Here is a 17,818-nt window from a genome sequence, read left to right as displayed (position 1 = left end):
GGCTTCCCAGGTAGCTCAGCTGGTAAAGAATCCGCCTGCAATGCAGGAGATCCCAGTTTGATTCCTAAGTTGAGAAGATCCCCCAGAGGAGGGCATGGCAACCCACTCCAGTATTCTTGCCTGGAGAATCCCCATGGACAGAGGAGCCCAGTGGGCTACAGTCCATGGGGTCGCAAAGGGTTGGACATGACTGAGCAACTAAGCACAGCACACAAAAATGAATACTCCCTACTAAGAATTCGACTCTTTAAGGGTTATCTAGTAGTAATTAAAAATACCACTTCTGAACAGACCTTAAGGCCTCATAACATGTCAAGCCTTATAAATTCCGTACAGTCCCTCTTGTGCATTTTTACACTCCAGGGCTGATACAGAAACCATACCAACATTACAGAAAGATGAATTCTTACACTATTAAACAACTTCTCTAAATATACAATCTCTTTTTTGAAAAGACACTACAGGAACATCTACTTAAAGAAAAACAGTATCAGCTGGCTCACCAATGATCTTCAAACAACCATCAGGGTCAAACTCCCCAATGTCTCCAGTACAGAGCCACCTCTGTCCATTTTCATCTTCAAAAAAATCAGCTTTTGTTTTCGCTTCATTTTTGTAGTACCCCATTGTCACATTTTGGCCACCAATAAGAATCTCACCCCTGGGATGTGGTTTATCGGTATTAAAGTATCCACCTAATAAACAGAATAATTTAGAGTTAATTGAATAGTTTTATCCCTCACACATCAGGTGAATATTTGAAACTGCTAGTTTCCAAATAGGGACATCTGATTTTGATCCAATTAGGGTTTCTCAAAGTAAGGCAGACACTATGAACAAAATTCATCATTAAATCTAGCTACAAATTTTCAGTTACTTAACCATAAGCACTTCTGCTTTCAAACTACTATTCTGAGAAAAAAAATAAATGCAAAAACCCAACATCTAGTGTATAAAACAGTTACATATGTACTATGCAGGTCAGTTCCTTTAAGGATTCTGTAGAGATGCTTAAATATCATACTAATTAACTGATAAAAGTGCTAAATTGTGCATTTTGAGAATCAATCTCAGTATAAAGTCAAACTAGCATACATTTAGAGGATTTATTCCTTACAGATAACTTCAGAATAGTTCCAAGTTTATGAAACATTTTCACTAGTTTTACTAAAAGACAGCTGAAAAGTGACACCCAAGGCTTAGAATCTCTTTGTATAAAAGAAAAGTGTATCCAAACAAACCAGAAATAATATGCACATGTTAATAGGATCAAATATTTTAAAAGTGACTAGTATTTAAACAGAATGAGCAAGACAATTTTACGTAATTATAGTAAAAATTTCCTTCTGATAATTTTGGGTTGAAGCCGTCAAAGAAGAGAAAGAAAAAAGAAAAGAATAGGTAAAAATCTTCCGTTTCATAGAATGAATTTTGCGATTTTGTTTCTATAAAATAGGATCATTTGCAATTTATGGGCATTATTCATTTAATACATCTTCAAATTTTCCCCATAATTCTTACTTGCATTTATGTAATAAAACAAAAAAAAAACAATTCTTCAAAATCATCTCTGAAACAAGCATAATAAATTCACTCACAGCTCTAGATAAAAATATTTCTATTTACAAAAGACAAAAGTAAGCACTTATGGGTGATTTTATATTCTAAAATAAGGAAGAAAATGAAGTACAATTCTAATACTATACAAATTAATGCTCTGGGGTTAAAACAGGTTATTACCTTCCTCCCAGTTCTTTAATTTGATTTCACAGCAAACTAATGGTGCTCCCACTCTGCCAGTATTGTAGTCCCACACTATGACGTAAATGAAAAAAAGTATTTGATTATGGTAGTTAATAAATTGCTTCATTTTTTTTTAATTACAAAGATTTATCCCAAAGCTTAGATATCCCCAGAGAACCTTTACAAGCAGAAGTAGCACACTGGTGAACCAGGCTGTGTAGCCCACACTGAGGTGTTTTGTTTCTTTAATCTTAAGTGGTTATAAACAAGACACTTTACAGAAGAGTACAGAATCTCCAAGAGCCGTGGGTCCACATTTCCAGCACAGCAACAACTATAGCCCCTAACAGACAGGACAGGCCTGCTCCAGTTTTCCCAGATTCCATACCATCACATTTTCGAACACCCACTAAGTAGCTGCTTGGTTCATGACTCTGCCTTCCCTGCTTTTAAGGATGAAAGAGTACAATGGTTTACAGCTATTCCACTTTCTTACTCAACTTCACACAGCTTTGCAGGAAAAATAACCTCTCCAGTCTTCAAAGTGAGACCTCTGAAGCTCCCCTCACCTCAGCTTACGCTACCATACCCTATTTAAACTCATACAGTAAGAGTTCAGAGGCCAGGCTGGAGGTTCAGACTGTTCACTTTCAAAGATCTGGGGCAAGACTTCACCACTATTATGAATTACTACTGCATTAGGTTTCTTTTTCAAGGACCATTCAAATATCAGAAATAAAAGTTTGATACATGATACTTTACAGATTTATTTACAACATAAACCATCACTGCTTAATCGCACAACCAATGGAAACCTTAAAAATCAAAGAAATTACAGCTCCTTGGGAACTAAACGTGCATGTTTTTAAGAATGCTTGTGTGTTTTCTGCAAACCAAGACTTACAAGCAGCTTCCAAAAATATGAAAATGATAGAGGACATAACAGAAAACTGGAAAACATGGAAGTAGTGCAGGATAAACCTGGCATAAGAATGGTACACAAAATCACTTAGGGCAAAGAAAGGAACATGAATAAGGTTTAGTGTCTACAAATATCTAGAGAAAACAAAGGAGAAGCATAATTTTTTCTTGGACTTGAGAACAAAGTAACTTTCCTCTATAAAAGAGCACATGGGGCACTAGAGAGTCACCTGGGAACCACCTGGGTGATGGACCAGTCACCTAAACTCGTCACCATGATAAACTCTGGGAATTAGATTCTCCAGACTAAAATTAGATTCTCTAGTTTCTCACTGCACTTATTTTAACACAGACCACTCACCTCAATAAACATTTCTGAATTTGACCCTTTTATAAACCTAAACAAACACACTAATTTTTCTACATAAAAAGAAATTTAATAACTGATATAAGATCATATATGTATACAATACAGCTAATGCTTGTTACTAAACCTTCTTTTCTAGAATGCTGCTGCTGCCATTAAATGCAAGTAGTTTTTAATACTACCTATCGTAAGTTTAACATGAAAAACTCCTCTACGTGAACTAGTGACATTCAGACATACCTAATACATTCTGAAAACTGATTTCAACAATCACAGTACTTGGGATTTACACAAATATTTTAACTGATTTTCTATATATTTGCAAACAACAACCCATACCAAAAGGGCCAGGAGTTGTACCCCAGCCTCTGTTATAGGCACCACTCTTCAGACAACACTAACCTTCTGTAATTGTTCCAGCCCCACAAGATTCAGTGAGTCCATACCCCTGACCAACAGGACAGCAAAAACAGATGTTCATGAATCGCTGTGTGGTTGCAGAAAGTGGAGCACCTCCACACAACAGAAGTCGAATATTTCCACCTAGCAAGCCTCGAACTTTCCGGAAAATAAAGCTAAAAAAAAAAAATCCAATCACAGAATTTTAAAGCTGAATGGGATTTTCCAAATCATTTAGACTAATCTCCCAATTTTGATATATAGGAACACCTCGAAGATAATTTAGGGTTTGGTTCCAGACCATAGCAATAGAGAGACAATCACAATAAAGCAAGTCACTTCAATTTTTGGTATCTTGGTACATACAAAAATTATGTTTATACTATACTGTGGTTTATTAACTGTGCAACAGCAGTATGTGTAAACAGCAATGCATACCTTAATTAAGAAATACTTTATTCTTGGCAAATGCTAACCACCTGACAATAGAGGGTCGCCACAAACCTTCCATTTGTTTAAAAAGAAAATCACAGTTACTTGTGAAATACAATAAAGCAAAGCGCAACACAATGAGGTGTGCCTGTGAGACGCTGAGACCAAGTGATTTATCCAAAGTCACAAAGCCAATTTAAGAATTCTCTTGATGCACTATTTAAATCTAAATGTCTATCCAACCAAGTTTACTTGACCAAGAAAATGTGATTTTCTCTTAAGAACTGCAAGAAATATTAGAATTCAAAATTGCCAGGTTTAATTTTGTATAGTAACGGAAATCCTTTGCTTATGGCCAGAATAATTAGTTTTATATCATTATATAATACATATTCATACTGAATAACTTGACTGTATCTTCATGAAGTTTATTATTAAAAGCAAATTATTTTTTTGCTTTAGCTTATTTCATTAGAAATGTATACATATCTGTAAATAGCAATTTAGCTCTTTAGAATTTCACTAATTCAAAGTATCCGGTAAATTTAAAAAGGAAACAACTCTAATATCTAATTGAAATGCTTCTGAAAATACACTAAATAAAGAGACCGCTTACTACCTTGATGAAAAGAGGGGAAGGGTTTTGTCTGTATTTTAATAACTTTGAAAAAGGCAAAGATCAAAAGGCAACCATTTAAAATATGTGTGTATATAAATATATCTAATATATATGTGTATATATAAATATATATGTGTGTATATATAGTAGTGATAGTCACTTAGTCGTGTCTGACTCTTTGCAACCCCATGAACTGTGGCCTGCCAGGTTCCTCTGTCCATGGGATTTTCCAGGCAAGAATACTGGAGTGGATTGCCATTCCCTTCTCCAGAGGATCTTCCTGACCTAGGAATTGAACCCAGGTCTCCTGCATTGCAGGAAGATTCTTTACCATCTGAGCTACAGGAAAGTATACAAATACATATCTGTGTATATATAAATACATATATATATGCACATAAACATATGTGCACATATATATATTATGTGTGTGTATAAATACGTATGTATTATATATACATATATGTATATATGTGCACATATATTATATGTGTGTATAAATACATATGTATTACATAAATACATATATGTATATATATAAATATATATAAAATAGGTTTACAAAGCAGTTATGTATCTCACTGGAGAGATTAGTAAAAGGCAGGAAAAAATTATAAAGCTTTAAATGTGACACATTTGAAAACTATTAATATCCCCATAAAAAGTAATTTGAATGTCATCATACTGTTATTTTCTAATTTCTCAACTACTTTACAGTTAAATATACTTATCCTATTAGTGCCATGGGGGGAGGGGTGGAATAGGTCACAAAACGTTTAATACCTGGTTGCCATTTTCTATTCCTATCAAAATAAATTTAAAAGCAAAGAGAAACTACTTCTCAAAATAATTAAAATCATGTAAGTGGCCACCAAAGATATAAACACACTATTAGTACAATAAAATTTTTGGTGATATTTTTCAAATAACTGCTCATATTCTTATGCGAGATGGAATTTTTAGAGACCCTTAAGATAATTAATGTGAACAAATGATCAAATTATGACGGAGGAAGAGCCTTTTACGCACCTATCACACAGCGGAGTACTGTGCCCTTTTGAAATCTGTTCCATTTTGTAATTATAGGCCAGAATAAACAGATTGCGTTGAAAACTGCTCATTTCATTCACTTTATTCATGACATTTTTGTAGATTCGATCCATGATTTCCTAAAAATATACAAATTACTTAATATAGTCAATAATGCTCTCAGCTACCTTATTTAAAAGCTTAACATCAGATTACTATTTCCATTAAGAGAGACATTTTAAAAGAGACATTCTGTCAATAATAAACTTTTAAAATAGAGCCACACTTTGTTTAAAAATGAGATTTCAGTAAAAGCAATTTTTAATAGATGTTTAGCAGTAGTAAAGAAAGGGGAAATATTAAAAACCTTAGGGCAGTAATATGCCACCACTGATTCTTTACACTGCTTTGTTTATTTATCTTACTTGTGTGTGTACTCAGCTGTGTCCAGCTCTTTGCAACCCCGTGGACTGCAGCCTGCCAGGCTCCTCTGTCCATGGGACTCTCCAGGCAAGAATACTGGAGTGGGTTGCCATTTCCTTCTCCAGGTTATCTTACTTATTCTGAGCTAAAAACTAAACTCACTAAATAAATGAACATCTATATGAAACGACTTTTTAAATTCTCCTAATTTTATCTTATGAAGATATGAAGTACTACATTCTTGGCTCACAAAAACCATGGGGTTATTTTGCTTGCTGGTTTTGATTTTTAATGCTGCACCCAGGAAAAAATTTCCTTGCCTGAACTGTATTTTGCTTGCTACTGCTATTACTATGACATACACTTTACTGACTTGAAATAGTTTCTCTCCACAATTTTATACTATATTTAATATTCATATGAATCAAAAATTTAAAGAAAGATATTATTAAGGAAACTACATACCTACTGAAACTTCAAAACTACTGATCATTTATATTTGCCTTTAGAAAAACTACATAATAATGTGAACATTATTATGTGAACATTTGGTGTGTGCAGCAGTTCAGTCATGTCCTCCCTTTGCAACCCTTTGGACTGCAGCCTGCCAGGCTCCTCTGTCCATGGAATTCTCCAGGCAAGAATACTGGAGTGGGCTGCCATTTTCCTCTCCAGGGGATCTTTCTAACACAGGGATAAAACCAGTGTCTCTTGCGTCTCTTGCACTGGCAGGCAGATTCTTTACCAGCTGAGCCATCCGGAACATTTGGTATCCAGTTAAAATTCAAACAAAATCAGAAAGTCTAATGTAAAATGTACATTAGGGGCACAGAGAATCACTATCGCCCCATTTCTATTGGTCTCATTCCCAGGCCCCTCCCTATGCCTGACACGAAATTAAGATGCATAGTGCTTCTCTGTCAGTCATCCAGTTGTGCCCAACTCTTTGCAACCTCATGGCTGCAGCCTGCCAGGCTCCTCCGTCCATGGGATTTTCCAAGCAAGAATACTGGAGTGGGTTGCCATTTCCTTCTCTAGGGGATCTTCCCAACCCAGGGATGGAATCCAGGTCTCCCACATGGCAGGCAGACTTTACCATCTGAGCCATCACAGAGATTCTCGGACAATTCAAAGTGGCACCAACTTCTCTGTCACTTTTTTCTGGTGTCTAGGCCAGACTCTCCCTAAGGGACTCAGGAGGTGTGATTTGCTTAGGAGGAGATGATCTCCAACCTTTCCTCCTATCTCCTGCTGGGCTTCAGGTCTCTACTAACAGCAAACAGATATCACAAAACTGATTTGAGCAAGCAGCTCTTTAAGGAAAGGAATTGATAATATCATATGGAAGCTGAAACTACTATTAAGTTGACTGCTTAATAAACAAGATGAAAAAGATAAAACATGACCGAATAAATACTTCAGAGCTCAAGATAACATAGGTAACAAATAAGGAGTAAATCCTACATAAACTACCTTGTCAACAATGTCTTTTCCACTAGCAGTTACATTCTGGAGATGCTTTTTTTTTTAGCACTCAATATTGATTAATGGTCAATTCTTACCGGGACAGCTGCCATCAGTGTTGGTTTCAACATGGATGTATCTCCTTTGCTTCCTTTTTTTATTTTTGAAGACTACAAAGAGAAAACAGGTTTATATAAAGTGATCATTATTTTAAAAATTCAATGAAACACTTAAAAAATATATTTCAAAATTCTGTAATTTTAATCTGTGATGTGACATGAAAAGTCGCTCAGTCGGGTCCAACTCTTTGTGACCCCGTGGACTATACAGTCCGTGGAATTCTCCAGGCCAGAATAGTGGAGTGGGTAGCCTTTTCCTTCTCCAGGGAATCTTCCTAACTCAGGGATCGAACCCAGGTCTCCCACATTGCAGGCAGATTCTTTACCAGCTGAGCCACAAGGGAAGCCCATTTTAATCCACTCATATTCTAAATAGACCTTAAAAGGCAAGTTCTTTTGAAATGATTAACTGTTATCCTTATAGTATACTGTCATACTGAATGAAAATTGTGTTAAAGATCATTATGGTTTCTTAGTATCTCAAGGAGAAGGCAATGGCAACCCACTCCAGTACTCTTGCCTGGAAAATCCCATGGATGGAGGAGCCTGGTAGGCTGCAGTCCATGGGGTCGCTAAGAGTCAGACACGACCAAGCGACTTCACTTTCACTTTTCACTTTCATGCACTGGAGAAGGAAATGGCAACCCACTCCAGTGTTCTTGCCTGGAGAATCCCAGGGGCGGGGGAGCCTGGTGGGCTGCCGTCTATGGGGTCGCACAGAGTTGGACATGACTGAAGCGACTTAGCAGCAGCAGCAGCAGTATCTCAAATCACAGAAATTCCTTTACCTGATCTGCTAAAGTCTGTGGTGAAGAGTAGCCAATGCGGCATCCATGGGAGAGACAGACAAGCTCAGCACTTAATTCTAAGACGTGGGCCAGAGGCAAATATCCAATGTAAACATCTTTCTCCCTAGAAGAAAAGGAAGATGCAAGAAGCAACAGTCAGGTGCTGTTTCTGTGAAAAGTGACTCCAGCGGGAGCAGCTTTAAAAGGCAATGGGAGGACCCTCTGGGCTCCATGCATGCACGTGTGTGTATGACAGACCCTGGGGGTGTCAGGAGAAAAGCATTACGATACAGCTCCATCTGAAGCTGAGGAGGCAGACACACAAGAAGTGGCTCCGTTTCCAGTCCTCCTGGAAGGTGCTCCCTAACTGAGCGCTGCACAAGCAAAGCTCTACAGCAGAAGAGATCAGGACTCGGAGTGGGTAAAAACATGAGGGATTCTGAAGCACAGAAGAAATCCCCCAAGGAGTGATTTGACAACTAATGGGATATCAAAAAGGACCGTTCAAAGAGAATCCACAATTGCCTGCCAGGAATCTCAGGAAGCGATTCTTGTTCCGAAAGTTAAATTATACATTATATAACAAAATGTATATGTATACATGTGCATATTATTTCAAGAACTGTTCTCATTCTCAAAATATGAAGGGCAACTTCCTAGAAGGAACTAGTTGCTCTTAATTTTTTTCCTGAAAGTTTTGCATACATAAGAGATTTCTATCTGCATCCCCAAATTCAATTCCACAGTAACATGTGGGTATTTATAATTGTTACACTTAAAGGCAACAAAAATATCCAACTGCTGTACAAGATCAGTCATCACAATACTGATTCCATCTCTGGGAATGTTATCCTTGCTTCCCTAAAACTCTCTCCCGTCTGGCTTCCTCACTGATCTCTTTCACATTCCAGGAGACCCACTCTCCCCTTGCTACTACTCAACTGTGTCTTAAAAGGGAAAATCAGAGACTGAATACAGAAGCTCAATAAATACGTAGTGGATATATTATCTGTTCACTTGAATTATAATATTAAGGTATAAAAATGACTATGATGGTAATAATATGAACTGATTAAAATATTTAAGACATTTAAATCAGGTCAAGTCTGCACTTTTAAAGTAAAAAGTAAATATTAACAATGATACCTTTTAAATCCCACAACTATAATTATTTTGTAATTTTAATGTCTCTTTTGAAGAAATGCCTAACTGTAAACAGACTCTGAAGGACTAATTTGATCATATACTAAGAAATGACATAAATGTAAATAATTAACGTAAATAATAACATACCCGAGTTCTGGAATCCTTTCCGCCATCCCAGTTATACCAGCAATAATGTTACTATGAGAGATCATGACCCCCTTTGGAATTCCTGTGGATCCACTTGTGTACATGATTACTGCAATATCTGAGGGCGCTGGTTTGCTAAGGGGTTTGTTTTCTGCATTAGAGAAGACACATACTCCTGAGAAATTTAGCTATGTCACCAATTTTTTCATAATCATTTGTTAACTCAACAACTACTAACTGTACTCACACAAAGGCCGATAAAATAGATCAAGTCCCTGCACATGAGACATAGTCTACTTGGATAGATGTACACAAATCTATAATTTATAAGAGTTATGAAGAAAAATAAAGCAAGACCAGGTGAGAAAATGTTAGGAAAAGTGGCAGGAAACGAAGGTGAAGTAACTGCCAGGACCCCATCGTGCAGAGTCTCCAAGGTCAGGCCCACGACTCTGGATATCACACTGCGTGGAAAGCAACATCACTTTGAACAGGGGCTTGTCCGCAACAAGGATCACGTTAGCTACTGTGTGGCTACCTAACTTAAAAAGGAAACAACAGAGGGAGAGAGACAAAAGGCTATGCCAGTGATTCAACTAAGAAATTAGACCAGGGTACCGAGGCATTTGCTAAAACTGTTCTCTACTTCACAGTGTGAAGCTAACATGGCTACACTCAGAATTCTCCCCGCTTTGGCACAAGCCCAGGAACAGCAGCCAGCATCCCAGACAGGTGACACAGTAGAAAGACAAAGAGAAGTATGTCACGGGCAGCACCACTCCTCTGCCTGAATTAATCTTGGAACTACCCTAAACGTGGTCTTCTCAGTAAACAGGGAAAACATTTTAAACTTGTTCCCAAGCGCACCCTTGCTCTCGTACCTGTCAAGATGTATTTCTTGACAACTGTTATTACTCAAGTTCTTGCTTCCTAACCTGCCATTCACTCCTCTGTCCCATGGTACCATTCTCCACTGCCACCATTTTCTAGAAACTGTTCTCTGAAGCGACTCTGGCTAAGAAGTCCAATGGTGCTCTTGCAGTCCCTGCGTCACTGGGCTCCTCCAGTGCACCTGGTCCTACGAAAGACTCCCGCCTTCTGAGAGGCTCCTTCACTCGACCCCCATGAGTCACACACCACCGATCTCTTCCTTCTTCTTCGGCCAATTCGTGGTGGCCTTTGAAGGTACCTTTCTCTATGGGTGTCACCTACTCCCTTGGCTTTAATTAAAACCTGTTCTCAGCTTCTAAATCGTTTAACTCCAAACTCCAGCATACTAGACTTGAACACGCCACTGCCCACTACAAAGCTGTATGTGAATTTAGTGCACCTAAATTCAACATGCACAGAATTAACCTCAGCATAACCCTGTTTCCAAGCCGAGTGAAGTACAGTCCCACCATCCTAACAACTTTTGTGAAATCCTACACGTTTAATGACATTATTTCTAAAACTAACTTTAAACCATCTAAAAAGGAGAACAGGAAAACTGTATCATGGAAAAAAGTATTTTAAATTAATTTCAAATAAATACTACTTTTAGAACATTGATAAATTAATGTTTGTATTTTTCCTTAAGTTTTTTTTTTAAAGAGTAGAAGATGGTATACTTAGGGTGACCTTTCTTCCCAAAGTGATGATCTAGAAAACCAGTTTATCACTTGATCTAACTTTAGAATCAGATACTTGGATCACATCTAGAGAACACAGTCACTGCAGAACACACACAAGGAAGCAAGGACCCGCCACGTACCCATGCTGGCCTTGGCTCCCAGAGCCCGCACGGCCGCCATGGTGTGCACGATGACGCCCTTGGGGAACTCAGACCAGGTCGGCGGCTTTCCATCTACAGTGATGATGTGCCGCAGGCGAGGGACCAGAGAAACGATGTCCTGGAAACACACAAGGATCCACTGCAGTTTTCTCTGAACATGAGTGAACGTGTGTGCGTGCTCAGTCGTGTCCAACTCTGCAACCCCATGGACTACAGCCCACCAGGCTCCTCTGTCCATGGGATTATCCCAGCCAGAATACTAGAGTAGCTTGTCATTTCCTACTCCTGGGGATCTTCCCATGCAGGGATCGAACCCGCACCTCCTGCACTGGCAGGTGGAGGCTTTACCACTGCGCCACCTGGGAAGCATATTCTTCATTACTCTATATTAATGAGCGTGGCAAATAATCCAGGGCACAAGAAAAGTAGTTTACCATGTTTCAAATTGTTAATTTCTTGCCTCAAAAAAGCAAGGGTGAAGTGTACTGGCATGACTACCCCTTTTTTCGGATGGACAACTATTGGTTTGAAATATATGTTACTGCTTTATAACATTAGATTTACTGTGTATACCTGTTCTTTGGTATAATTTTAATCAATAAAGTTAATTCCTTGCAAAAATGGGCATATAAACACATACTGCCTGAACTACAGGGTAGCCAAATGTTCCCCATGCTTTAAGAGGCAAATAAAGATATAGGGAGAGAGGAAGGGAATATTCTTATAAACTTGTTTAAAAAAGGGGGGTGGGGGGATCAGATATTATTGTTTTCATAGAGTTCAGAAACTAAAATTCCTTTCTCTTGTAGTTTCGTAAAGTCATTAACTTTCCTTTAAAAAGTTCTGAAACTTGTACTCAATGCTTCAGAATAAGTGAATTACTAGTTTAAAAATAACGCTTAAAATTAAAAATTTATTGAACATAGACTTGAAAATAGATGAGCACAAGGTAGAAAAGCTAGTTCTCACCTTCAATTTTGTCTGCAAGAGTTCTTTACTAGTAATGATGTTGGTCACCTCTGTTTCATTTAATCCATGAACAATTGCTGGACCCCCTAGAGTAGCATACAGCGTAACAACTACAGGGAAAAGAAAGGGCAAGTCAAATACTTGACATTTCATAGAAGCACCAAGTGCAATTAAATAAAGCCTCTGACCACTGACGGAACATCTAAACCCTAAAATGTTAGATCCATAATTTGTGGTCTAATTGTGCTGTTATTCTAAATTATTTTAATATATTAACATGACGCCTACTCACTCTTCTATAATTCCCCCACAAAATTTCAACATTTAAAAATTTTTTTGTTTTCTTTCACCTACAGATGCTACTCTGAAACTGTGATGTTGAAAGGAATTATATTTGACTTCTAAAATGTCAAAGTCATAGATGTTAACTATTTGATACCAAAATATAAAAAATATACCAATAAAATAAGACACTGAATGTCATATTTAAGATATTATTTCTTTAAAAAATAGCACTAATGAGTGGTAATACTACTTATTCTAAAGTAGAAAAATTTTAAGAAAAATAGTCTTAGAAATGTCAAAATTAAATAATAATGAGAAGTTAAACAAAGTCACTTTAAGAGATAATTTAAAGCTTCTTAAAAGAAACATACTATAAACCCAAACCTATGAAAACAAAAAGGTATACCAGTTTAAAAACAAAATACAGTGGAGGCATTTACAAAAAGAAATTTGATGATAAAAAGTATCCTTTCCATTTCATCTGAAGTATAAAACAATGTCCATGTTTAATACCACAACTGACACCATAACCTCTGAACGAAACTTCTCAGACGACCTCACAGGCATCACAACTTCCACAAGTCGTCTTATATTTATACAACATAAAAAGTCTCTATCGTTTAACTAGCAGCTAGGTTTGAGTGTTGGAAGTGCTTTAGAGGCCAGCTGTCAACTGTAAAAATGGCCTAACAAGATGACACTAACTTTAAAGGACAATTCTGAGAAGGGGTAGCAGAGCAATGACCCACAGGTGTAGATTTAGTTCCCCAGACCCACAAAGTCCCCTCAGAATAGGTTCAAGTCCTCTTACTACACGGGTAATTTGTTCCACAACTGAACAAACCAGTATGTCTTAAATTGTAACAAAGGTTAAAATTAACATCAGAATTTTATCCTGGGAGGAAATACTTATCATAAATAGTAAGTATCATCTCTCCCACAACACCAGGTCCATGCTTCAAGAAGGTAAGGAAGCCCACGTACGCTGAAAATTATACATGAAGCAGGCCTGTGCAGCAACCATCCACTCTGCCCTGGTCTCACAGAAGATGGCGATGTTGGTCTTGGGCTTCTGACCCAGCATCTGTAAGCCGTTTCCAAAATTAAAGGCTCTCACAAAGACATCTTCGTAGGAAAGCCAATTATAGCTTCCAAGAATAACCTGATAAAACAAACAAAAAAACACACAAAGAGCTTTCAATCATCAAAATATTAATCTCCAGAAGGATGCCAGGATGTGTTCCAAATTTCAACAGAAAGTTATGTCTGTATATAAACTATTTTGTTCTAACAAAAAGCTAGAAAGCAAGTTTCAAGGGAAAACTCTATTTTGAAAATTAGCTATTTTGTGGTATCTTCTATGACAACTTAAAATTTTCTGCTAAATTTTTATCATTTGGGCAATTGTTTTTCTTTTAAAAATAACTTCTACTACTTAAGAATTATTGGATTTCAATATCAGATAGTACAATATGATTCACAAACAGACACTGGCCAGACCCAAGCTAACAGAAATGTTTATGGCCATTCAATTTGAACTGCTGTAACTAATTCTGGATACACAAAGTACTGATAGACAAGTCTCCACTGATACAGCCAGGTGGGGTGTAGCTACACTAGTCACCAAAGTCCCTCTGTAGAATACTCACTGGCTCAGCAGGGCTTTCAACATTTCACTTGTGCAGGTAACATCAAGTCTTATCTTAGTAGCAATCCCCTTTCAAGTGTCTAGGAATTTTCTCCAACTTAGATCAAACCATAAATCCTTAATTTTACACAGGACAGAAAGCTATTCTTGCTGCAAAAATCTATTGACAGTTCCCAAACATGCCTGTGTCATTAACATATGTCTCACACACCTTAAAACCATCTAACCATATTCATTTTCAAAAATGCATTTCGATAACAGAATTAAGCAGGTTGGATGAATATAAAAATGGAAAAATAGTTGAATACTGCCCTCTAGGGTCCAATTCCAAGTTGGACTTGAGAAATAAATTCTTACTTTAATGGATAAGGGGCTTCCCTTGTGGCTCAGCTAGTAAAGAATTCGCCTGCAATGCGGCAGACCTGGGTTTAATCCCTGGACTGGGAAGATCCCCTGGAAAAGGGAAAGGCTAACCACTCCAGTATTCTGGCCTGGAGAATTCCATAGACTGTATAGTCCATGGCAGAAAAACATCTACTTCTGCTTTGACTATGCCAAAGCCTTTGACTGTGTGGATCACAAGAAACTGTGGAAAATTCTTCAAGAGATAGTAATACCAGACCACCTGACCTGCCTCCTGAGAAATCTGTACACAGGTCAAGAAGCAACAATTAAAACTGGACATGGAACAACAGACTGGTTCCAAACCGGGTAAGGAGTACATCAAGGCTGTGTATTGTCACCTTGCTTATTTAACTTATATTCACAGTACATCATGAGAAATGCTGGACTGGATGGAGCACAAATGGGAATCAAGATTGCCGGGAGAAATATCAATAACCTCAGATATGCAGATGACACCACCCTTATGGCAGAAAGTGAAGAAGAACTAAAGAGCCTCTTGAGGAAAGTGAAAGAGGAGAGTGAAAAAGTTGGCTTAAAGCTCAACATTCAGAAAACAAAGATCATGGCATCTGGTCCCATCACTTCATGGCAAATAGATGGGGAAACAATGGAAACAGTGAGAGACTGTTTTTAGGAGGCTCCAAAATCACTGCAGATGGTGACTGCAGCCATGAAATTAAAAGACGCTTGCTCCTTGGAAGAAAAGCTATGACCAACCTAGACAGCATATTAAAAAGCAGAGACATTACTTTACCAACAAAGGTCCGTCTAGTCAAAGCTATGGTTTTTCCAGTAGTCATGTATGGATGTGAGAGTTGGACTATAAAGAAAGCTGAGCACTGAAGAATTGATGCTTTTGAACTCTGGTGTTGGAGAAGGCAATTGAGAGTCCCTTGGACTGCAAGGAGATCCAACCAGTTCATCCTAAAGGAAATCAGTCCTGAATGTTCATTGGAAGGATGGATGCTGAAGCTGAAACTCCAATACTTACTTTGGCCACCTGATGCGAAGAACTGACTTGCTGGAAAAGATTCTGATGCTGGGAAAGATCAAGGGCAGGAGGAGAACGGGACAACAGAGGATGAGATGGTTGGATGGCATCACTGATGCAATAGACTTGAGTTTGAGTAGGCTCTGGCAGTTAATGATGGACAGGGAAGCCTGGCATGCTGCAGTCCATGGGGTTGCAAAGAGTCAGACACAACTGAGCGACTGAACTGAACTTGATGGTTAAGGCAACTGAAATTAAGATACTTGTTTAACTTAGTAGTCCCAAACTCTCACTGCACCCTCCCCCCACAAAATGCTCAGCACAAGGAGCTCCAATGACTTCAAAAGGAGCTCTGTGGGGGTGAGAAAGCAGATGAGAATTTGGCCAAAACGTGTAGGATTACAATTTTTAAGAATTTCACACTCCAAAGATAAGCCTATGAGCTACCTCCTAGATTCTAGAATCTAAATGAGTTTCATAAGTTTCAGAGAATATATGTGCTCTGAAAAAGCACTAGATATATAACCCAAATATATAAACTCAAAAGACTCTGCAAAGAAATCAAGCTAAGAGTTTAATTCAAGTGTAAGGGAATTCTGAATTTAATTCTTTAAACCACTGAATTTTCTAGGAGTGATCTTTCCCATAAAGATTATATTTAAGGGACTCCCTACACTGTAATTTTATCTAATTTCTGCTAGAAAAGGCTTCTGATCCTAACTTGGTCCCTATGGTTAATCCAACCTGGAGATTAAATTATTCTATTCCCTGTCTATACTGTTGAACACTGCTGAAGAATACCAAACTTTTAAAATCCAGGATCACACATCTCACCATCCAGCAATCCTACTGCGCTTCCTTGGCATATTCATTTTCTCACCCTATCTGAAACCTCTCTCCTCAAATGTCCTCCACTCTTTCTCTCTCCCTTCTCCATTTCTACCTGATGACACTACCTCACACTCCACTGAGAAATTAGAAATTAAACCGAAACTCCCTTGCTTTCCTACCACCAAGCTCAATACCATACATGTACACACACGGTCTGCAGTCCCCAGGGCATGACAGTGGCTGAAGTGTCCCTGAAGGAAATCCAACTCACTAGGACTTTGAAGAGTTTCCTAAATTGCCATCTCTAGGCCTAACTCGTACTTGGGTACCCAACCTACTTTTTCACTTGATTATTCATCTAAGGATGACTTTAACTGATACTCCCCTCAAAACAGACACTTCCTCCATCTTGCCCTGTCATCCTAGCCCATCTCTCCTGAACTAATGAATGCTGACTGGCCAACTTCCACTCTTATTCCTCTTTAGCCCCTTCTCCCTACAGTAGTGAGTTTTTAAAAACATAAATCCACGTACTGCCCTGCAAGTGTTCTGCCTTTCCAGTAGGAATGGGATCAGAACACCACACTCTGCCTTACAAAGTCCTAAGGGCCCTAGACTTTGGCAGTGTCCCTGGGCCCATCTCAAACCCTCTGTCCTGACTCACTGCCTATAAATACAGCTTTGTCCTTTCTGTCCTTCAAAGAGGCAGCGCGGGAACCAGGATGAGGGAAGACAGGTGCTTAGGACACAAAATTTAAGGAGGCACTCAGTCTCCGGTCTGAGCGCCATTATGAACTCTGCACCCTCATGCTTCACCCAGCTGGGTTGGTTCCTACTTCAGAGCCACTGCACCATCCTGTCCCCATGCAGAGAGGGTTCCTACCAGATCTTCACAAAGCTAGCGCCTCCGTGTCCTTCAGGCCTCCACTAGGCCATCACTGACTCGAGAGGCTACCCCTGATCTCCAATCAGCTTTCTTTCTTTACAATTAAATCTGTTACCTTCTTACTTATCATCTCTCTTCCTCCCATAGAAACGTAGGATCCAGAGAAGAGTAACCTGTGTGTCTTGCTCAGGAAGTGTCTTCCAGTGCCTAGGCCACTATTAGCACATAGCAGGCACCCAGCAATTATTTGCTAAATGTGTGGAAAGAACTGGTGCAACCCAACAACTTCAGTTCACTCTGGGCCTCAGAGTCTTCCACCTCTCCTCCAGAAGACTCATTTTCTAAAAGATTTCTTTTTTAAAAAGTCTATATGCACCTGATCATTTAACTTCCACGGCTTCTTTTGTTCTGATCATCCTTCAATCGCATACG

The 17,818-nt window shown here is 38.5% G+C and overlaps 1 protein-coding gene across 1 annotated transcript in view; it reads right to left on the bottom strand.

Moving 5' to 3' along the window:
• ACSL3 (acyl-CoA synthetase long chain family member 3) overlaps positions 1-17,818 on the bottom strand; it is a 76,041-nt gene that overhangs the window by 8,933 nt on the left and 49,290 nt on the right. The window contains exons 3-12 of the mRNA XM_019977627.2: positions 13,610-13,787; positions 12,341-12,450; positions 11,351-11,489; positions 9,598-9,748; positions 8,305-8,428; positions 7,496-7,567; positions 5,511-5,650; positions 3,434-3,606; positions 1,741-1,815; positions 504-695 (exon numbers count right to left, since the gene is read on the bottom strand). Coding sequence (XP_019833186.1) covers positions 504-695; positions 1,741-1,815; positions 3,434-3,606; positions 5,511-5,650; positions 7,496-7,567; positions 8,305-8,428; positions 9,598-9,748; positions 11,351-11,489; positions 12,341-12,450; positions 13,610-13,787 — 1,354 coding nt within the window. The remainder of the gene's footprint in view (positions 1-503; positions 696-1,740; positions 1,816-3,433; positions 3,607-5,510; positions 5,651-7,495; positions 7,568-8,304; positions 8,429-9,597; positions 9,749-11,350; positions 11,490-12,340; positions 12,451-13,609; positions 13,788-17,818) is intronic.

Source organism: Bos indicus, chromosome 2 (genome assembly GCF_029378745.1).
Source record: "Bos indicus isolate NIAB-ARS_2022 breed Sahiwal x Tharparkar chromosome 2, NIAB-ARS_B.indTharparkar_mat_pri_1.0, whole genome shotgun sequence".
NCBI classification, from domain to species: Eukaryota; Metazoa; Chordata; class Mammalia; order Artiodactyla; family Bovidae; genus Bos; species Bos indicus.
Note: the sequence above shows the minus strand (reverse complement) of the source record. Positions and strands in the feature narration are given on the sequence as shown.